Raw genomic sequence first — 24,075 nt, 5'->3', positions numbered from 1 at the left:
AACACTGCGGTATTTGAGAGCACAACAAAGAAAGTACTTAATAATAAAGAGAATGGATAGACTACAGACCACACAGACTGCCTATCAAGAATATGTAAAGTATCTTAGCCGCACTGGGTTCAGAAAACTGAAACACCCTAATGTCCTCCAAAACCCCTATATGTAAACATCTAATGAAGGTGGGGGGGAGGCAGAGGGAGTGAACCGTATCAATCATAGGCTATCAGGCATGCAGTCTTACCCATTATATGTACTGGAGGTGTTTGCAGATCCGTGTTGGCTCAACCACAGGGACCCCAACGCGCGTTTCGCCGTTAGCTGCTTCCTCAGGGGGTATGTATTCACATCCTGACTATACTGGTATTTATGTTGTGTTTAGGTGGATGTCCAGGTGTCCACAATCGCCGAGATGCGTCTCAGCACATGTCCGCTGGTGCGACGGGAAGCGAGGCATGCCCCACTTCCGGTCTCACACGCTGGTGCACACATCCGGAATCCCGACGCGTAACGGGAGTTCCGGTCATGCGCAGTGCGTGAAGAGAGACCGAAGGGGGGCGTGCATCGCCGCCGGCAACAGCAGCAGACATGCGCACAACATCTAGGGGATGGTTTGTCAATATTTAAGTAAGTGTCATATATAACCCATATAAAACATTCCATATACGGCTGTCATAAAAATATCGAATAGTGACAGGCATAGAGAAATACTAGAAAGATGATAAATGCATCATAAGAGATAAGAGTGAATATAAAATACTATATATACGACTGTCATGGAAATATTGAATAGTGACAAGTATAGGGAAATACTAAAAAGGTGATAAATGCGATGTGAAAGATAATAGTAGTGAATGGTGAATAATGAAAAGAAACATTAAATCTATCAATGAAATGAATTAAGATAAACACAAAAGTGATTATACATATTATACAAAGTGACAAACAACCTTTTATAAAAAAGTTATTACACTGACATAAAGATTTTTGTTATATATAGACATTATAACATGCCAAAGAAACAAAGTAGTAAGTGCTATTGGTAAAGGGTTATGGGGTTACTAGCGAACCCTAATATGTTATCACAAAAAAAGGGGTTATGTGGTCAATATAAACCAATCGTGATATGTTGATTCAAGAAAAAACATATTTATAGTGAAAATACTTGTCTCCCATTATATATCGTGAAATGACAATATAAGTAATAGAAGTATAATTCATGACAAAAAGATTCAAAAGACAAGTGTCACATTATGGAACAAATATAAAGGGACAACCAAAGTGGTACTCTACAGAGGTAAGGGAATATATTACAATGTATGATCATCTAGCAACACCATCATAAATAGAATCGGCAGATCTTCATTATCATATTCCATCCTTTTCAAAAATATTCGGATGGTCCAGATCATGCTTCCACCAGGTTGCAATAGTCAAATGTGAAGACAGAATAAAGCGATACCTAAAAATATATAACAATACAATAGAACACATAATTAGTAAAATAAACTAAGCGGTAGAGATTATAAAAAGGGAATAAAACTTAATTTTTCATTGAGTCCATCGGATCTCATTGATCCCAGTAGGACTATCCACTTGCACTCTTTCTGTGCCAAAACCCTCTTCACATCTCCACCCCTGATGCCACAATGTATTTTCTCAATCCCCCGTACTGATAGTGTTTTGGGATTACAGGCATGATGCATTTTGAAGTGTCTCGGCAGGGTCTTAAGTTGTGTCAAATCTTCAATCTTACTCTCCCCCATAATGTCCCGCACATGCTCTCTAGTGCGAACTCTCAACTCCCTGGACGGAAGTCCTATATAGACTTTGGGGCATCCGCATGTAGCGTAGTATATTACATGAGTGGTGCTACATGAGATGTACTCCCTGATCTCAAAAATCCTTGTCCCGTCAACTGTAGAGAAATTAGTTGCACGACAAATATTGGCACAAGATTTACAGTCACCGCAAGGGAAACATCCCTTTTTGGGTCCTCGTGAGCTGAATGGGCAAATTTGTCGCGGTATATAGTGACTCTTCACCAAAAAAATTTTACGATTTCTTGCTGTCCCCATTTCACGCTAAACACGTTAAATTCATTCTCCTGGTTATTATGGTCGTTAGATACCTAATATGTGTAGGTTTTTGTTTTTATTTAGTGTACGGGCAATAAAATATATTTTATGCAAAATAATGAAATTTTTTTGTTACTTTCTCATTAAGGGATTTAAAACTTTTATTTTTTTTACTTGTAATGTATTCGCATACTCCTGTATGCTAATACATCATACTGTTTCACTATGACACAGGCTGCTATTAGGGCAGCACATAGTGTGCACAAACAGCAGGCTTACTGAACAGACAGCCCTGGGGTCCTTTGTAGATCTCCAGGGCTGACTGCAGAGGGATTCCCTGCTCTTTGATCACGTCACCGGGTTTCCGATGACTAGATCAAAGCGGGGAGTTCCCTTTGACCTTGCTGCAGCGATCAAAGGGTTAAACAGCTGGGATCCGAATGTTTTCCGACACCAGCTGTATTCAGCAGGCTTCTCTAAGATCAGGAGCTGTAAGTTACAGCTCCTGCTTATAGGATGACCGTCCATCAGCCTCTTCTACAGCGACGCCAAAAGACGTCGCTGTAGACTAAGGACATGCACCGTCTGCCGTCAAAAGACGATGGGCAGTCGTTAAGGTGTTAGTGTTATAAGTTCTCCCATAATGCTTCTGGTCCTGTATCTCTGTGGCAATTCAATTTCTTGAAGCTTTAGTACACTGACTAAAGGTTTGTACTGTGGACATGCTGTGGGGAAAAAAACCAAACTGGATTTCATTAAGAAATTATTAGTTGTCCGAAAATATATTTTCTCTGCTAGTACTGTATATGTTTTGGATGTTGTGTTACCGTGTTAAAATTTATTTTTTTCTTGCAGTTATCTGCATATGAAGTTCAGAAGAATAACATCTTACAATACATGGTAAATATCTTTTCTATTAAGTTAGAGGGAGCGTGCCATTGTACATTTTAAATTGTACCTCATGTTCAAACTATATTTACAAGCAGATAGAATTAAGTTATCCATAGACTGATAAATATACCCCCCCCCCCACCCCCCGATGAAGATGAACTTTGTTTTTCAACATATGATTTTTGGAATCTTTGTTGATAAACTACTACACACATAGAAATTTCCCACTGTATGAATGAATGGCCCACATGTACTTTTGTCTAATGAAAATGAGGTAAACCATAATTATAACGTATTGTAGCAATTGTTAGGTCTGTCTTAAGACCTTTTATGGCATGTCCGGAGATACCATACATTACTGATAGGTGGGAGTCCAATAAATGTTATACTACTTTTTAAGGGGTTGTCCAGGATTAGCAATAAAAAGGTCTGCTTGCTACCAATAACCGTGCCACACCTGTCCACAGGTTGTGTATGGTATTGCAGTTCAGCCCCATTCACTTTATCTGCCTCCACCACTTGGGCAAATACTGTGGATATGCCTTAGATCTCTTGTGTTGACAGAGCCATTTTTTTCTCTCCTTATGTTTTGTCTATTGAAATCTTTACAAAATACGTAAGGTAGCTGTCAGTTGAATGCTCATTTGGATGCCCGCAATCTACCCACAAACTTGCACATTTAAAAATGCATATTTGGCTGATCTGTCTATGGCTAGATTCTCACATATACAGGTTTTCCTTTTCTAATTTAGCCAAAGCCATAAGTGGATCCATAATTAGGAATCGGTATAAAGGAAAAGCTTAGGGCCTGTTCATATCCGCGTTGGCTTTCCGTTCCGGGGTTCCGTCTGAGGTTTTCGTCGGGTGAACCCCGAAACGGAAAGTCAAACTGAAACCACAGCTTCCGTTTCCGTCACCATTGATATCAATGGTGATGGAAACATTGCAAATGGTTTCCGTCCGTCACCATTCCGGGAGGTTTCCATTTTAATGACTGAATCAATAGCGCGGTCGACTGCGCTATTGATTTAGTCGGAAAAACGGAAACCTGCCGAAATGGTGACGTACTGAAACCATTAGCAATTAATAGTGTTGCAAACGGAAACTATTCTTTTCGTTTGTCTTTCCGTTCATCTTTTTCTCTGACAGAACAGATGAACGGAAAGCTCAAACACAAAGTGAACGCTGATGTAAATGCAACTTGAGACTACTCATCATTAATGAAACTGGATATGACTGGCAAGTTATGTTACAGAAATATTTTAATACGGTAAACTGTTTTTAATCCAAAGGAAACACTTGTGATTACATCTCCAGAAGAGGCCGCACTTGTGGAGGATCTGACTGAGGAATTGGAAGCAGCAGTGAATGTGTTTAATCTGAACACGAAGTCAAAAAATGTATGTTTCACTTTTCACTTGTCTTTTTTTTTTTTCTTGTTTTATAACTATTTGAGTGTTAGGCAATTAAGTTAGTACACACAGTCTGTGTATAAAGGATAGAGGAGCTTTCTTAAGAATTAGGCCCCATGCACACAAACGTGCTTTTGCGGCCGCAATTCCCTCGAAAATCCACTGGAAAATTGCGGCCCCATTCATTCCTGTGGGGCCATGCACACGACGGTGGTGCGCACGATCGTGGTTTCCACGGTCGGTCCAGGCTCATTGGAAATAATGGCCGCGATGGCCCGCGATTTGCGGGTGGCTCGCTGCTGACACTCTGCTGCCGGCCGACACGAAAATTACGGCCGTGGTTATGGTCGTGTGCATGAGGCCTTATTCTTCACACAAAGTAAATGGCTGTAGTCAACCAATATCTTTTTTTTCTATAGGCGATTGCTCATTAGAAAATTGGGCCATGCATATGTATAGTTGGTGATCACCAAGGCTGCTGGAGCTTTTTGCAGTCGTTCTCTGCTCTGGCTAATAAAGTGGGATCCAAAACCTTATATTGCATAAGCATGGGTTGTCCATTTGAGGAAATTATTATTTTTTTTTTTTTTTTTTAAAAGGCTTTATTTTCAAAAACTTTTGTTGTACAAAACACGTACCAATATACAGTCAAGACAAAACCAAGGACATCCAGAAAGGCAAGTATCAAAGAGAAATGACTCCAGAATAAATGCATTACATAACATATACAAAATAAATGAGATTATCATTCCTGAGAGCCTAACTGAATCCAACAACCATACACACACATTCATCCTTGATCTCAACCCCCCCCCCCCCCCCCAAACATTTTCAAGTGATAATTAAACCGCAGCCTCCAACCACTTCGACCAAATTTTCCCGAATATATCTGGGCATTTCCTACTAAGGTAGAGCTTCTTCTACATCGGTACATGCTTATTTACTAGTTGCAGCCAGTGTGTCAATCTCAGGCATTCTGTGCTCTTCCAAGCCATAATTACAATCTTCCGGGCACAAAACATGACAAAGCGAAAGAATATCTTATCATATTGGTTGTGTATAACATCCTCCATAGGCACATCTGAGGGGTAAGGAAGCCGCGGCAGCTCATAATGGATATGAAGAAATTCCACCACCTCTGACCAAAAGGGGACAACTCTAGGACACATCCACACACACACAATGTAAGAAGGTACCAACATCTGACTGGCAGCGAAAACAACTATACGAAGTTAATGCTCCCATCCGCTGAAGACTAACTGGTGTGTAATAGATCCTATGCAAAAACCTAGACTGTATTAGAAAATCCTGTGCACTCACCACTGAATAAAAAAAAAGAAGATTCCACCTCCCGCCAGTCCTCCTCTGTCAAGGTAGGGACATCATCCCTCCATTGCAGAAACGCCCTATCAAATGTTCTAGTTCCCATGGATGTAAGGAGGGTGTACAATTTAGTGAGGACCCCTGAGAGATCTTGAGATCCTCTAATCCAGGGAAACCCATCTGAGGCGACGAAGAGCCAAATTGGGCACAACAGGCATGTCGTAGCTGGAGATAATGAAAAAAAACATGTCCCTGAAATGTTATATCGCTGTCGCAGTTCAGAAAAGTATACCAAGCCAGAATCTGCATTATATATCTGTCCCAGAAATTTGACCCCTGACCACATCACCGATCCCGGCAAGGATTCCAGATGAGGCAACCAAGGATTACTCCATAGTGGAGTCCTAGGTGAGTATGAGGGGACCGTAGTAACCTTTAGCAGAGCATGCACTGTCCTCCAGGCTACAGCCACAGTCCGAAGTGGGATTGTTACACAGCCCAGGGATTTAAATCTATAGAGAAAATTTGTTAAACTTTCATAAGATGTCCTAAGCGCACCTGCCTGTGCAGTGGCTGCATTACTCAGATCTATATCTACCCACCAACCAGCAATCACCAGTTGAGAAGCTAAATAATAGGAATGAAGATTTGTCGCCACCATGCCTCCCCGACGTTTAGGGGCCTGCAACAGATTCATGCTAAACCGAGGAACTCCACCCTGCCAATAGAATGATCTCAGTATGCTAAACATAACGGATTTGGCCCAATTTACTGATAGACCAGAAAAACTACCAAATGTATCAATCAACTCAAAGAGAGAAGCCAAGGAAATACCATCATCTGCCAAGTACATCAAATTGTCATCTGCATATAAAGACATTTTTTCCGTTATGCGGTGCCTCGTTATACCATGTATCTCAGAGGAATTTCGGATAGCCACTGCCAAGGGTTCGATGGCCAGGGCAAATAGCAGCGGAGAAAGTGGGCAGCTCTGACGGGTACAACGTCCCAGTAAAAAGGAGTCCGATATATCTAGTTTCGTTCTCACCCTAGCACATGGCCCTTCACATAGGAGACTAACAAGTGGCAGCAACCTAGGACCAAAATTTAACCTGGAACGAAGCATCCAGAAATATCACCACTCAACCGAGTCAAATGCCTTTGTATCCATAGAGAGAACACGAACCTAGGAGACTCACACATCACCCCCCCCCCCTCCCCCGTCGCATCAATATTCAGAAATAATCTATGTATGTTAATGTCTGTTCACTTCCCTGGCATAAAGCCCGTTTGATCAGGGTGGATTAAAGACCATATAATCTTCTTTAATCTAGTAGCAAGGATTTTGGCTAGTATCTTAACATCAGAATTAATAAGCGAAATAGGACAGTAGGAATCCGGTAGAATAGGGTCCTTCCCTGGCTTCAACACCACAACCATAAGCGCCTCCCGCATAGATGCCGGCAACCCACCCAACTCAAGTGCACTAGAATAAATGTCACAAAGCCTCGGCACCAAAACCTCTTTATTGGCCCTATACCATTCACCTTCCAAACCATCAAGGCTCAGTGTTTTACCCGAAGGCAAGGATTGAATAGCCGCATCTATTTCTTCCGCTATAATGGGGCTATCCAACTCAATAGCCTGAGCAGCTGATAGACTCCACAAAGGAAGGGAGTGCAAAAAAAACTCTCCACAGTGCTAACTGGGCCGTTACATTTGGAACTATATAGGACGGAATAAAAATCACAAAATATCCGATTATCTCCTTCGGCGTAGTACACATCACGCCTTCCAGGGAGAGAACAGATGGAATGGACACACAGGGGCGCTCTGATTGCGATAGATATGCCAGTAGTTTACCGTTCCTATCCCCAAATTCAAATATATATTCCTCAGTAGCTAGCACCTGTTTTAGTCTGCTCAGTGTGTATAAGAAGCAACTTCTCTTTGAGCTCCCGCTCACTGGCTCTTGGTCTCAGGTCGGGGGTTCGCTATATAATCTTGTACAGCCCGTTAGACCTCACATGTCCGGAACCTCTCTTTGAACCCCAGTGTGTTCCTATATTTTGCCACTCCAGCTACAAATGCTTCTCTCACCGTAGCTTTCTATGCATCCCACATAACTAGCGGGTCTGGGTGGGAGGAATTGTTTTCCCAATACACTACATGAGAGGCCGAAACCTCCGCCACAACCTCTTTATTATCAAGCCACGCTGGGTGCAGCCTCCAGACCCTAGAGGCAATGGGAGGACCCGCTGAAAATGTTGAGAAGAGCTGAGTGATCAGATATACCCCTAGGGGTAATAGTAATGGAATTTATTGCAGGTAAAAAAAATCTTTTGAGGCCATTGCAAGGTCAATTCTAGAGAGAGATTTATGAGTGGCTGAATAATACGTGTATGTTCTATCAGACGGAAACTTCCAACGCCACACATCAGTGAGATGAAGCGCCGAGGACCATAAATTAAGAGAAGATGATGCCTGGTCCACCCCACCCGTACGATCTAGCAACGCATCCGGTACTGCATTAAAGTCACCCAGGCACACCACCGGACTAACCGGAAACTCTGACAGTTTCTTAGCCACCAACTCGAGCAATGCAGGATCCATAGGCGGGGGAAAATATAAGTTAACAATAGTGAAAAATGATCCATTAATCAAACCGTGCATTATAATATATTGACCAAAGTAATCACAGGCCACCTGCACCACCTCCAGACGCAATCTTTTGGCTACTAGGAGCGACACTCCTCTCGAATAGTTAGAGTAGGAGGAATGATAACCCCTCGCTATCCAGGCACGCTTAAGGGCCAATATCCGCTGGCCGGTTAAATAAGTCTCCTGTAAATCTATGATATGTGGGGAATGCTTCTTCAGAAATTTAAATACGAGAGCTCTTTTGAATTTAGAGTTAAGCCCCCTAACATTCCAACTGAGTATCTTAATGGGAGCCATAATGCATCTGGAGTTGAAACAGCCGCCAGCAACCATGGGCCTTCAGGAAACCTGGAAGGAGGGAAAGCCAGAGTACAACAATCACACACACAGACCTCCACATTAGCATAGCGAACAGCACTATACAAACAATAGTATCCCCGAAATAACCCCTGTCAGACATTAAACAAACTAAGTGCAGACCTTTACCCTGTAACTAAAGAAAGTGGACTCTGACTAAACTAAACCCTATAACATTAGCAGTCCCGAGACCTGACCCATAACTGAATAATATAGGTTAGACATATCACATAACCACTCCCACCCTCATAATTTATACATATATATATATATATATATATATATGAAGATCAAAAGCATGTATTTTCAGAAATGGGAGACAAGCCTTAGAGCCGAGACTCCAAGAATCAGGACATCACACATAGCATCTTATCCACAAGAGAAGAATTCAGTCAGGAGAAGCCCCTCCAGGAGCACATGGTGCAGCCTCTGCCCACTCCAGAGCCTCATCGGAGGACAGCAAGAATCTTGATGTCGGACCGTCAATCACTCTAAGTTTAGCAGGATACAACATGGCATATTTATAGCTCTTCTCTCGCAGTTTCTTCCAGACGTCCGTAAATTGAACACGTCTCCTGATATTAACTGAGAAGTCGGGGTATATGGAAATCCGCTGAGAGTTGTATAGGATAGCTCCTTTTTTTCCTTGCCGCCTGTAAAACCGCATCCCTGTCTCTGAAGTGTAACAGTCGTGCGAGCAACGGGCGTGGAGGCCCACCCGGAGGACCCATCCTTTCAGGGACCCTGTATGCCTTCTCAATGGTAAAAAAAAGGGAGAGAAGTGCTCAACCTCCAGGGTATCGTTCAGCCATTGTTCCAGAAAGTTAACCGCATCCGCACCCTCCGACCTCTCCGGTAAGCCCACAATACGAATATTGTTGCGTCGAAGACTATTTTCAAAATCATCCGCCCTATCTCCTGAAGTCAGTACCTGCCTCCTGAACTCCGCAATTTGAGCCGGAATAGGGCATAAAGTGTCCTCCACGTCAGAGATTCTGCGCTCGTTTTCAGTAGTATGTTCACGGATTTTCTGCATATCATGCTTCAGTATAACAAAATCCTGACGCAGTTCATCAACTTTAGTGACCAGCTTAGACTGACAAGCATTAATAGCTGCCAGCAATTCTGCAAATTTAACATCCATATGTGAGGATGAGACAGGCTGATCCTGCGGGGATAGTGGTCTTGGTGGACTCATGGATCCATCAAACAGCGACAGAGAGGAATCAGGGGATAGAGGCAGTCACACGGGTCGAGAGAACTGTTCCAGCCGCTTTGCCACATGAGCTTTAATTTTCATGATGTTAGCATCTGAGGGCCCAGCATCCAGTTCATCTAGGGAGTGAAATGGAGGATCTTCCATCACAGAGTAATACTCAAAGGGTGGGACAGAGTTCCCAGCCAGGGACTTACTCTTCCCTTTCTTACCCCCTATTACCTCCCATATTGTGAGCACTAGATTCCAAAGTGCACACAGGCAGAGGGAGCAGGGACGAGGGGAAAGTAGTGTAAACCAGCCGTTCACACACTGCAACCCTGAAGCCAGTACGTTTCCGTACAGAGTGCCCAGTATATCTGTACCCGTATATCCACTACTCCAAACACTGCTTAATGCGGGTATCTCAGGCTCTGGAAGGATTCCCGATATGGTAGGGCCACAGACAGTAGGATGGGGGGGGGGGGGCTCGTCGCTCACCTAGGTCCCAATCCGAATCAGATACCAGTTAACGGGTAATGTCCACAGTCCACAGGATCCTCCAGCCAGCACCTTCTACAGATGCAACGGTCAGTGAAGAGTCGCACTCTTTCAGCTGTCCGTGCCTCCAAATTTCCGCCGCAGAGCACGTACTAACCGGAAGTTCACACCACTCCCACTGCAATGCCGCAGATTCGGTCCCACAGCACAGATCTTCACACCAGTGGACACCGGAGGGTGAGTAGTCATGTCTCCCCGTTAGGAGCCAGTTACTGTCGCAGGATGGCTGTGATATATCTAGGATCACAAGTCAGGGTACTCGGGAGCTCGAGGAAATTGTTTTTTAACAGTATGATCCATGTCATGCCTTAGAAATCCTGATTTAAATAATTCGATTTTCTCACTGGTATCATTGAGGGACAAAGAAGACTGGGTAAAAAGGCTGTACAGCTTTTGCAAGCACCAGATAGTCGCATTGCTCCCCTTATATAGGCAGCACAATCGTATTAATATTATTCACCATGTCTCACACTAATCAAGCAGTCACATTACACTTTCATTGCTGGAGTAATTTTGTTATGGCAAGACCCAGTTCCTGACATGGTTATGCAACTATTGCAAGCAGTTGCAATCATATTACCCTCTGATCTAGAAGTAGTAACTATGCTTTTACAGAACCCCTGTACCTGACATTACGTTGCAGCTACTACTAGCATTATCCAGCCCCTTAACTAGCCAGAGTAACCATGCACTGGACACCGTTTTTCACATGGCTTTTTTTTTTTCTTTTCGAGCACCAGACATTCACATTAGCCCCTTCTTAGACAGGGTAATTGTGTTTATAACAACTCCCTGTACCTAAAATGGGTACGCATAGACAGATAAATCATAAGCATGATTGCTACAGTCCTTTTCGCACCTTTTCTGTAGACTGAGCTATTGTGATTTTGCTTGACTGTTAAAAACAGCGTAGCCATATCCGGAACATTGTCAAAAGGCCACATTAATCTCATTAGGTGCAATCATTTTGTTGCAGCTTACCCTCTTTTTCTATGCTGTGTTCAGAGCTTAGCGACTAGGCGTTTTACAATTTTTGGAAGGCTCTCTGTAACACAGTGGTCAAGGCTGCAACCATGCTTGTTTAGACTGCTCAAGGACCTACTATTAGGTCACGCTAAGTAGAACGTTCGCGCTCAAAGTTAAAGTTCATAGGAATAACCGCCATTCCGCCCCTTCTCCTGGCACTTTTATGACCTGTGACAACTGCTGCCACGTACAGCAGTTGTCCCAGTTCCTTCAGCAGGGACCGATCGCGTTGTCCCCGCCGATTTAACCCTTTAGAAGCCGCGTTCAATAGCTATCACGGCTGCTTAGGGGTTAAAGCAGCATTGACATCCCGCGACGTGATCGCATTCGCCGATGGTTGCTATGCCCTAACAATGACCTCCGGCTATGCCATCTACGGAAGCCTAGTAGGTCCTGACAGTCAGGACCCACTATGCTTGCTGTCAGTTATTAGCTGACAGCTCTAATACACTGCACTACGCATGTAGCGCAGTGTATTAGAGTTGCGATCAGGGCCTGCCTTCAAGTCCCCTATTGGGACAAAAAAAAAGTTGTATAAAAAAAATCCTTTAAAGTAATAAAAGTAAAAATCCCCTCCTTTTCTCTTAGCAGTCCTTTATTAAAAATATAAAATAAATAAACTACACATAATTGGTATCCGTAGCGGCCTGAACGACAAAAGTATTTCGTTATCTGTCCCCCGTTGTAAACGCCGTATAAGAAAATTTTAATAAAGCATACCAGAATCACAATTTTTTTTTTTGGTCACTTCACCTACCAAAAAATGGAATAAAAGAGATCAAAAAGCTGCATGTTCCCAAAAATTGTACTGATCGAAACTGCAGTTCGTTACGCGAAAAACAAGTCCACACACTGCTTTCTTGATGGAAAAATGTAAAAGTTATGGCTGACAACACAAAAAGTCAATTAAAAGCAAACAAACTTATTTTATTGTGCAAACGCCATAAAACATAAACTTTAAACATATGATATAGCCGTAATCTTATCGACCCGCGGAATATAGTGAATGTTATTTATAGCGCACGGTGAAACTAGAAAAAAAAAACCAGACTAAAAAAACAATAGTAGAATTGCTGTTTTTTTAGTTACCACGCCTCTTAAAAAATAGAATAAAAACCTTATAAAAAGGCCACATGCACCCCATAAACTATTCCTCAAGGGGTCTAGTTTCCAAAATGGGGGTCACTTTTTAAGGGGTTTCCCATGTACTGGTACCTCAGAAGCACTGCAAATGCGACATGGTGCCCAGAAACCAATCCAGCAAAATCGACATGCCAAATAGCGCTCCTGCCTTTTGCCATTTGTCCAACCAGCAGTTTATTACCACATATGGGTTATTGCCGTAAGCGGGAAAAATTGCTTTTCAAATGTTGGGGCGCTTTTTCTACTTCCTTGTAAGAATTAAAAATGTGTACCTTTTTTTATTAGGAAAATTAGATTTTTCAATTTTACATCCTAATTCCACAAAATGCAGCAAAAAAAACCTGTGGGGTTCTAATGCTCACAATACCCCTCGATAAATTCCTTGAATGGTGTAGTTTGCCAAATGGGTCCACTTTTGGGGGGTTTCCACGGTTTTGTCACCATAAGACCTCTTCAAACCGGACATGGTGCCTAAAATATAGTCTAATTAAAAGGTGCCCGAAAATCTTCGAGTTGCTTCTGAAGCCCCTGTATCAGTCCAGTAGCACACTAGGGCCACATGTGGGATATTTCTAAAAACTGCAGAATCTGGGCAACAAATATTGAGTTGTATTTCTGTGGTAAAACCTTGTGTTACAAAAAAAAAATTGAATAAAAAGGCTTTTCATAAAAAAAATGATATGGTAAATTTCACCTCTACTTTACTTTAAATAACTGTGAAATGCCTAAATGGTTAAGGAACTTTCTAAATGCTGTTTTGAATACTTTGAGGGGTCTAGTTTTCAAAATGTTTTTTTGTTTTTTTTTATATGGGGCTTTCTAATATATAGGCTCATCAAAGCCACTTCAGAACTGAACTGGTACCTAATAAAAAAAAAAAAAGGGCTTTTGAGAGTTTCTTCAAAATGAGAAATTTCTGCTTCTGTTCTAAGCCTTGTAACGTCCCAGAAAAATAAAAGGATGTTCAAAAAATTATGCCAACATATAGTAGACATATGGGAAATGCGAACTAGTAACTGTTTTGTGTGGTATTACTATTTGCTTTACTAGCAGATACATTTAAATTCAGAATAATTATATTTTTTCCAAATTTCCGCAATTTTTGCTTTTTTCCACAAATAAACACTGAATATATAAAAAAAATTTTTTACCACTAACCTAATCTAAAGTCCAATGTGTCACGAGAAAATAATCTCCGAATCACATGGATAGGTATAAGCATTCCCGAGTTATTACAACATAAATTGACACGTCCGAATTTAAAAAAGGGGTCCAGGCTGCATCATTAAGGGGGTTAAATGTCAATTGCCAAAGACAACAAAAATTGCTTTTTCCTAGATACCTACTAAATATTTAGTGAAAATGTAAACTGTAAAATGTAACTTTTTTTTATTAAATATAAATTATAAGCAACCACATAAATTTTAAAATAACAATGCGGTCTGATGGTCCAGGTAATTGAGTTCATATCAATTGTCAGTACGTAACTGGTGTTGCACAGCCTGTTCAATACACCAGCTAATTAATTATCTGTAAACGGCGGCTGTAGACCCCTGACAACTGGACACAACTATCTATAACTGCTTTGTGTTAAAATTAGAACGCCCCCCCCCTCCCCCAACAACCATGGTGTCCTTGGGTTTTGGGGCTTGTGGCGGCGGCTGGTAACATTGCCTGTTTTTTTAACTTTTACAGTGATGTCACGGAGGTTGGTCCATGGCACTAACAAATCAGGATCATTCGATCAAGCCAAGCCCATAGAGAAGATTGAACAAAAGCAGCATCCAATAAGGGACTGTTAAGATTAACCAATAGGTAATTCACTGGCGCGCATGTGCCGTAGTGGTAAATATAAGAAACAAATTAACAAGTGTAGATTCCGGTCCACTGCGCATGTCAGTGGACTTAGTCTCTGTGAGGATTACTGCCGTAATAAGATGTAAGGGAAGAACAGGTAACAGGGACTGCTGGTGGAGAAAAATTTATAGTTGTTGCACTGAATGCCATATGTAATAGGACTCTATCTAATGCCCAATAGACTATTTAGAGTGATGATGGAATATGTGAAAAACGATAATATTTGAAAGCTAACACCTTCCCGACATTTGACGTATCCTACGCCAAAGTCGGTTAGGGGAAGTATGGAACGGGCTCACGTTGGAAAAATAAAAAAGTTATGGCTCTCGGAATTTGGCGACATAAAATTTATTTATTTTTCACAATTAGGTTTTTACTTGTAAAAGTAGTAAAATATAGAAAACACAATATTTATTTGGTATCGCCGTATCGTATTGACCCACCGAATCAAGTTAATATGTTATTTTAATTGCACAGTGAATTCCGTAAAAACAACACGCAAAAAGCAATGGAGGAATTGCTGTGTTTTTTTCATTTTCTACCCCACAAATAATTTTTCCCCTGTTTCCTAGTACATTATATTGCACAATAAATGGTTCTACGAAAAACTACAACTCATCACGCAAAAGTCAAGCCCTCATAGGACTATATCGATGGAAAAATAAAAAAAGTTATGGCTTTTGGAAGATGGGGAGGAAAAAACAAAAATTAAAATCTGAAAAAGGGCTGCGGCGGGAAGGGGTTAATATATCGGGACTAGTTAAAACTAAACTAAACTAAACTAAATAGCTCTTTATAAAGATTAGAAGCTATAATCAAAATCTACTATAATGGACAGAAAAAAGGAGGTATTAAGTGCAAGGTCACTTATGACATTTAATTCTACCACATCAACCAGCCTAATGTATTTAAATAATGATGGTTGGAATTACTACACAATCGGCATTCCCTATAATTGCCTGCTAGTCCTGTCCCTCAATTCTTTTTTTTTAAATCAAACCAATTTTATTGATACGAACACATAAAAGAAATAACATAGTAACATTCACATTACAATTTTCCAGCATCGTATACAATAATGACAGCATATCAGAAAATCCCCAACTTCCCCCCTTACCCCCCTCCCCGCACGGCCCCCCACTATATCTCTGCCCTTTGTTTCTAGTACCATTCCTGGCCAGAGCACATTTCTCTTATCAAGTTTCCCCACCACCCCTTTTTGCTCCAGACTCTACCACCTCCAGTTCCTCAGACAACTCTCGCCCTTATTCTGTTTAGTTCAGGTGACAGCACCTCAGGGCAGGCCATCCATCTGCTCCATTGTTTCTCAAATTTTTTTTCCGTGCCCCTTTTAGAAAATATCTTATGCTCCATCAGGATATTATAGTTCACCATTCCTACAATTTCCCTCATCCCTGGTGGCTCCTCATCCAGCCAGTGTTTAGCAATGCATTTCCTTGTTTGATATAATATTTTGGCAATTGCCAGGTTTGCCATTCTGTCACTCTCCAATTCTCCCACTACTCCCAACAACATAACTTTAGGGTCTGCCGCCAATTCCCGACCATACACCTGCTTTATCAGATCCAATATTTCCCCCCATAGGGTCCTCAGAGCCTCACATGACCAAAACATATGTAGTATATCCGCTTTCTCTTCCGTGCACCTAGGACATTTAGCATCCGCTCTAATACCCATCTGCTTTAATACCCACGGGGTTCGATACACTCTATGTATCAGGAAGAGTTGTGATCTCCTCTGCGCCAGACTGAGCGATAAGTGACATGTGGATGCTAGTATCTCCTCCCACTCCTCCTCAGCCAATGGACCAACATCCCGTTCCCATTTCGCTTTTACCAGCATCGTTGGGTTTCCCAGGTGTTTGGACAGTAAGCTCCTGTACGCCATTGAGATCAGGCCTTTGGTCGTGTCAGCCCTTCCCGCATACTCCAGGACCCCAAGAGCACAGACCGTCAGGTCCACTACCTGCGCTTGCGCCTGTAGGGCATGACGGATCTGCAAATATTGATAAAACATATTGTGCTCTAGTGGAAATAGGTCCTTCAACTGCTGAAATGATCTCAGCCCGTTATCATCATATAAGTGTTGTATTCGTCTAACCCCTGCCAACTCCCATTTTTGCATGCCCTCTAATTGGTATAATTCCCACAGGACCGGATTATGCCATAGGGGAGTATATTTGGTGCACATTCCCACTCCCAGGATCTGTTTGCATTGCCACCATACTTTATGTATCAGGAGTAACGTTGGTTTAGCACTCGCCAATCTCTTAAAGGTATGCGCTTCCAGACTCTCTAGTGGGTTATGTCCTCCCCCCATGTATGACAATAAACGTGCACTGGCACCCCAAGTCTCTGTGTCCTCCCATCCCTTAAATTGTTGGCTCTGGGCAGCCAGGTAATATATCCAGGCATTTGGCAGCGCGACCCCCCCTTCATCTTTGGGCAATTGCAATTTCTCCAATTTAATCCTTGGAACCCCTTTTTTCCATACCAGATCCCGAAAGAGATTGTGCAAGCGTCTGAACCAGTGCTTAGGTATCCATACTGGGGAGTTATGAAGAATGTATAAAACTTGAGGCATAAGGATCATCTTGATTAAGTTAGTCCTCCCCAGAGCAGAGAGCGGGAGCCTGTTCCAGGCATCCACCTTTTGTTTCACCTTAAGTAGCAGTGGTGAGACATTCAAAGACATATAGTCTTGGACCCTAGCTGTCACCTTAACCCCTAGATACGTAAATTCAGAAACTATCGGAATCTGGAACCCCCCTCCAGTATCTACAATATTCACTGTATCAAGTGGCATCAAAGCAGACTTGGTCCAGTTAATATTTAATCCCGAGAACTCCCCAAACCTTGTGATCGTATCCATTACTACCTGCAGTGTATTCTCTGTGTCCGTCATGTATATTAAAATGTCGTCTGCATATAATGAAATTTTTTCCTCCATTTCCCCATATTGCAAGCCTCTTATACGTTCCTCCTGTCTTATGAGGCACGCCAGTGGCTCCACCGCCAAGGCGAACAGTAATGGTGACAGTGGGCACCCCTGTCGTGTACCCCGGGCCAGTGAAAATTTCTCAGACATTGTACCATTCACCCGTATGCGGGCTGTAGGGGCCACATACAGCAACTGTACCCACTTTAAGAAGTTAGGGCCGAATCCCATCTTTTCTATTACCCGCCATAAATACCCCCATTCTACGCAGTCGAACGCTTTTGCAGCATCTAACGTTAGCACCGCCCTTCCTCCTTGCTCATCCGGTGCCGCCTGAAGATTTAAAAACAGCCGCCTGAGGTTGACCGCTGTCGAGTTGGAGGGCATGAACCCCGATTGGTCTTCATGCACAACATGCTGTACCACCCTGTTCAGCCTCAGTGCCAATATCTTTGCCAAGATCTTGACATCCGATGTCAACAAGGATATTGGTCTGTAGGACTCCGGTAATTGGCTGTCTTTCCCCTCTTTTGGGAGAACCACTATCGTAGCCTCATATAGGGAGTCTGGTAATTTACCTCTGTCAAAACTATCCTGCAAAGTACTCAAATATTCTGGCGCTAGTTCCGACCCATATTCTTTATAGATTTCCCCCGGTAACCCATCTGGACCCGGAGCTTTCTCATTTGCCATATCTCTTATCGCCTGTTCCAACTCCTCTAGTGAAATAGGGGTCTCCAAACTGTCACGGTCCTCCCGGCCCAAGGTAGGCAAATTAATGTTTCCCAGGTACTCGTCCAATTGCTGTGTGTTGTAATGCACTTTGGATGTATATAGGTCAGTATAAAACCGCTGGAATATTTGCAGGATTTGCCCCGTGTCTGTCTCCACCCTCCCCCCTCCCCCCTAAGGCCATGAATGTAATTATTGCCCCCATGCGGTTTTGCCATCCTAGCAAGTAATCTCCCCGCCATTTCCCCTTCTTCATAATATTGCTGTTTAAGAAATAGTCGTTTATTATCCGCCATTGTTAGTTGGTGATTTTTTAACAGCGTCTGTGCCTCCACCCAATGTCTAAGTGTCTCCTCGGATCCCTCTTCTACATGTCTCCCTTCTGTTTCTGTCACCCGCTCCTCTAAACTTTCTCCCAACTGCCTGGATTTAGTTTTAATTCTTTTAATATTTTGAATGAATACTCCTCTCAGCCAGGCTTTCATGGCATCCCACAACACTCCCCGCGGCACCGACTCAGTATTAAAATTAAAATATTCTTTTATCAGGTTCCGTATTTCCTCACCATCCATTAATCTTAACCAAAACGCATTCAGCTTCCAATTCCCGGGGTTCCTGGTATACCTTACACCCACTTCCAGCGTCACCGCCATCGGAGAGTGGTCTGACAATGCCCTCTGTAGGTACTCTATTTGCGCTATGTACGGCACCGCTGATGCTGAGCATGCTACCATGTCTATTCGGGAAAGTGACTGAAATGTGGATGATGCACACGAGTACTGCCTCACCCCTGGATGTTTATCTCTCCAAATATCCCACAAACCCAATTCCTCCATTAATCTTCCAAAGGCGGTCAGATCTCCTCTTTGCCCTCCTCCTCCTCTATGAAACCTATCCAGCCCTTCAGACATCACTGCATTAAAATCCCCCATCACAATTAGCGGTACCTCAGGCCACCTGGAGAGTTTCTCCGTAACTCGTTTCAGTACAGTGCTAGAATATGGCGGAGGGATATACAGCACTACCAGAATACACTCCCAGTGATATATAGTACAATGCACTCCCACATACCTCCCCTCCTCATCAGAAAAGGATGAATGACAGACAAAGGGGAGACTCCTGTGTATCAGCAAACTCACCCCCCTGGAATAAGTCGTATGAAAAGAGTGAAACCCATGTGCGATCCACACTCTCTGCAATAAGGATACAGACTCTCTAGTCAGATGCGTTTCTTGCAGCCCCACTATCAGGGCATTTTGTTGTTTAACCCAGTTAAAGATTGCCTGCCGTTTCCTAGCTTCCCGTATTCCCCGGACGTTCCAGGATAGACATTTAACCGATCCCATCAGGCGTCATATTTTTAAGAAATCTGTTACTCCTCCAGCCTGCTCCAGTCAAGATATTAGGCCGTGCGTTCCCTCCCTCCTCCCCTCCCCCCCCCCAACAAAACCTCCCCTCCGAAAAGGGTCAGAGCGACATGTACTGTCTCTCCTATCCAGCAGTAACGCACCATAGTGCGAACTTTTAACATGCCCTACTGGCATCTTCTCTTTGAACCGTTTAACTTTCTCACCACTTCCAGTGAGCGCTGGCTCCCACTGCTATTCGCATGTATTAAACAATCCCACACAATCAGCAGAATTACAGATACATTAGGTACCCAGTAACATTCCCTCAATAACATTGCCGTCAGGTGCGGCCATTTTTGTTAAAAGGATACCACCCTGTGGTGTTTCAGACAAGGGTGTTCACACACCGGAGAACTGCATAATAACATATAATATGCTACAGTCCCATAAACGCCAACATGGCTCCAGACTTCACCGCCCAGGCGGGCTTTCACGCATCTTCTTCTCCAGCTGGTCTCCGCAACCGTGCCTCATTGCTATCCAGCCATCTTGCAGCCTCTCTGGGGTTCTCAAAGAATGAAGCAGTCCCAAAAGCAACCACCCGCAATTTGGCCGGATACATCATGGAATATGGTATGGACAAGTTCCTCAGACGTTTCTTTACATCCCAATATTGCAGCCGCTTCTTCTGCACCTCCGCAGAGAAATCCGGATAAAAGGATATTTTGGCGCCATTGATGGAGATATCCTGCCGTTCCCTTGCCTTCCTCAGGATCTTATCTCTGTCCTTGTAGTGCAACAGCTTCACTAAGACCGGCCTCGGGGGCCTCCCCGGTGGTCCCGGTCTAGTAGGCACTCTGTGCGCTCTTTCCACAGCATATAAAGGAGACAATTCATCCCGGCCAAACTGCTCCAGCAGCCATTTTTCAAAGAACTCATCCGAGTTATTGCCCTCCGTTTTTTCCGGCACTCCAGCCAAACGCACGTTGTTTCTGCGTAGCCGATTCTCTAAATCATCCGCCTTAGCCTGCAGGGCCACCACCGCCAAGGACTGAGACTGCACATCCCGCCTGAGCTCCGGCAGAACATCCTCCACTTCAGACACTCTCCCCTCAATAACTGTGGTTCTTTCTGCCACTTTCTGTAAGTCATTATGTAACAGCAGAATATCTTCCTTCAGGCTTCCCACCTGCCCGGTCAGCACAGATAAAATTGAGGAGTTCTGCTTTACCGCAGCGAATATATCCGCAAGGGAAGGCTCCTTCACCTGGTCTCTCCTGCTATGCGTTTTGCCGCCATCTTCCTCCACATGCCTGTCCCGCCGCTGACTCCCCAGCTCTTCCTCCTCCTCACTCACCGTGTCCTCTCCCAGCACGGAGTATCTGGAACCGGAGGCCAAGTTGTCTGCCTTCCCACTGCCAGCCACCGGCGTCTTGCCTGCTGCAGATCCGCTCGCACGAGGGGTTCTTGCAAATCTCTCCAGCCTGTCTGCCGCCTCAGACCGCATGTGCCTGCTCCTGCATTCAGTCTCCTCGGCGCCATCTTGCCTCCTCGGCCCCGCCGGCGGCGTTTTTTGCTTCTTAGAACGGGTCATTGTAGCTGTATTAAGCGGTACCGACTCCTCCAGCCTCCAGATCGGTGAATACTACCGGGTAATTCAGGGAAAATCTGTACTTTCAGGATGAATACAGCAGGAGCTCCAGCCACACACGTCCTCTTACATCTGCTGCTAGGCCACGCCCCCCCCCTGTCCCTCAATTCTAACAAATTACTAGATATATGTTCTCTTAGTTTGGACAGACTATTTGACAAAACTTTTATAGGGCTGTGGGTCACAAGCCTATAACATAAGTGATCTCTGTATCGCCGCCAAATTATAAAACTATTAGTGACTTGCAGGGTGACTCTATTATTAGCCACTGGTAAGTTTAACGTTGAGACATAACTTATCAAAGGAAGGCCATAAACATAAAGCCCTCGTTGGGGCCAATGAGGCTGCCATGCTGATGGATCCAGCGGGCCTCCTCCTGTAGTAACTTACGATCTAGATTTCCACTTCTGGGGCCCGGTTTTAACAAGGTAATCCCTCCCCCCCCCGAATTGAGATGTAGACTCTGTTTACAGATAACAGTTAGCTGGTGTATTGCACAGGCTGTGCAACAACACTTAGGTACTGACAATTGATATCAATTTAATAATTACCTAGACCATCATGTTATTTATTTAGGTAAAACACTCCGGCCTGGTCTTACTTGGCTGGACTGGCCACGATCCCGGTCTTTGGAGATGACCCACCTTTTATAGATCTCCTTATCAGTCAAGGACATCCTGGCCATCTGCCGACCCATTCCTAGGAAGCCGAACGCTACACCTTCGTGCTAAGGCCCTCCTCCTTGCGGTAGTTCATATAGAAGCGGGACTAGGTCTGATTTCACCTGCACCCTCAATTGTCTGTCCTTTGACAAGAAGCTCGCTCTGTCACCCCCTTTCTCAGGGCAAGGTTTTTATTATGAGACTTCTCAGTTTCTAAATTGGACTTTGAAGCTGATCGTGCTCCAATGTCTATCAGGTTGTCCCACAAGACAAAGACACCAGTATTTTCCGATTTCACTGTGGTCTTGACGTTTCCCTCTTCGAAATAATGTAGCTTTCCTTCGTTACGAGTTTCTCAATGTGCCCCAATTCATTAGACAATTCTATCCTGTTGAAATAGATATCCAGCTTGTCTGGATCATCCCATTCTTCTCTCCCTGGTGGTTTGCTGTGTATCAGAGTGTGGGCTTTCCTTTCCAACTATTTCCCAGGGTCATTCCTTTCTCTAAACTCCCCTACTTAGGGGCATCCGTTCCCATCCAGTCTGATAATGCTTCCATGGTTGTCTACCTAGATTATTTAGGTGACTGCAGCTTACCGGTATTGCCAAGGTTCTATGGTGGTCAGAGGCAGACTTGACTCTATCTGTTGCCTTCTTAACTATAGGGTCTACTGGACAGTGTTTTTCATCAGCTCAGGACTTTTGGCCCTGATTAGCTGGTTACTTCATTCTCTGTCTTGTGCTGTGGTCTTTCCCTGGGATCAGTGTTTTTAAGGTGCATCTTCCCTCTTCTCTCACTGTTTGTTCAGTTGGATTGAGGCAGAAGACCTCTATCCTGGTGGTACAAGACACACTCAGGTGCTGTGGTTAGCCCAGGTATTCTCCTTCTGTATGAACTTTCGCAGCGTCCTCTTCTCGGAGACATCCTACTCTCTCGGTCTAGTTTTGCACCCAGATTGGGTGCACAATGTCTGAAGACATGCAATGTGTAACTACAGTCTTGAGAGATGGTGGTTTCTTAGAATGAGAGTTCAAATTATGATGGCCAACAGTTTTTCCCCTCCTTGTCTTGTCTCCAGAACTTGCCTCCATCAATAGAGAAAGCCTCTTCCTTTTTTCCTTGTCCAGGAATTTTCCTTTTTCTTTAGCCTTTATTTTAGACTTGGCCTTCGTTTCTCTAAGGGGCTACCCCTCTGTTTCCCTTATCACCCTTCTATCCCTGTGGACCTAACCTGGTCTTTTAGCCAGGTAACTTTTTTTTTTTCTTTCGTGCCGATCTCTTCCATGCGACATGCATCGGAGTTGGCCAACTTTTCCTGTCATTATCCTGGGCTTACTATCCTGGGCATGCTCTCTACACCATAAAGATGTGGTTCTTTTGTTGGTCCAACACTTCCCTTTTCAGGATGGCATCCAAGGCTTCTTTAGTCTCGGGAATCAATATAGTTTTGTTACACTAAAAGGGAGCTTCTATTTGACTCACAGCTCATTATACTGTGGTGGGGGCCTCTTGTTTAGCATGTCATGGGCCTCTGCTGCATAGAGGCATTATCCTGCTACCATCTTTCTCTTTCTCTCCTCCCCATAAGGTGCATCCTCGGATGATTTTTATTATTTTCCCTGATGTCTTGGATCTGCAAGTAGCAGTGGCTTACTCTTCCAGTTGAGTGATACACTTTCTCTCCCTCTCTCAACCACTTCTTAAGGACGTTCCATGGTCTTCTGTCTCCCTATGATATGAGCGAGAAAAATGTTTTGTGTTTTTTTTGTTTCAAACTTGTATAATCCCTTTCTTGCAATGCTCATTGGCGTACACAGCTGCCAAGTTATTTTTTTGGGCCATTTGCTGTTTTTACTGGACGGATTCCTCTTGTTTCTCAAGTCCTGGGCTTTCAAGAGTTTGGTTCTCCGTTTACTGTTAACCTTCTTTTGGCTTCTTCTAGTTGCTCCTACTGCTTTTATGCAAAGTGATTAGTGTCTGCAGTAGGGGTATAGACTGTGTAGGAGGAGCTACAACTTTTTTTTTTATTGCTTAACGTCACATCCTGGTTGCAGAAGCCTATATCCACAGTCTACTCTGTCCCCCAATGAACTTTGCAAGAAAAGTATTTAACAAAAAAAAATCCTATTTTTGTACTCTCCATAAAATCCATTTCTCATTTAATTAGTTGGGAGACACAACACTACGGATATAAGTTCTTGCCACTAGGAGGCTGAGACT

General features: G+C 43.5%; 1 protein-coding gene across 3 annotated transcripts in view; it reads left to right on the top strand.

The window, feature by feature from the left end:
- LOC142651756 (uncharacterized) overlaps positions 1-24,075 on the top strand; it is a 126,380-nt gene that overhangs the window by 76,898 nt on the left and 25,407 nt on the right. For 2 of the 3 annotated variants that reach the window (XM_075826813.1, XM_075826815.1), the window contains 3 exons: positions 2,931-2,975; positions 4,259-4,366; positions 4,978-5,055. In XM_075826813.1, coding sequence (XP_075682928.1) covers positions 2,931-2,975; positions 4,259-4,366; positions 4,978-5,055 — 231 coding nt within the window. The remainder of the gene's footprint in view (positions 1-2,930; positions 2,976-4,258; positions 4,367-4,977; positions 5,056-24,075) is intronic. The other variant, XM_075826814.1, reaches the window with a different exon arrangement.

This window comes from Rhinoderma darwinii, chromosome 5 (genome assembly GCF_050947455.1).
Source record: "Rhinoderma darwinii isolate aRhiDar2 chromosome 5, aRhiDar2.hap1, whole genome shotgun sequence".
Lineage (NCBI taxonomy): Eukaryota > Metazoa > Chordata > Amphibia > Anura > Rhinodermatidae > Rhinoderma > Rhinoderma darwinii.
Note: the sequence above shows the minus strand (reverse complement) of the source record. Positions and strands in the feature narration are given on the sequence as shown.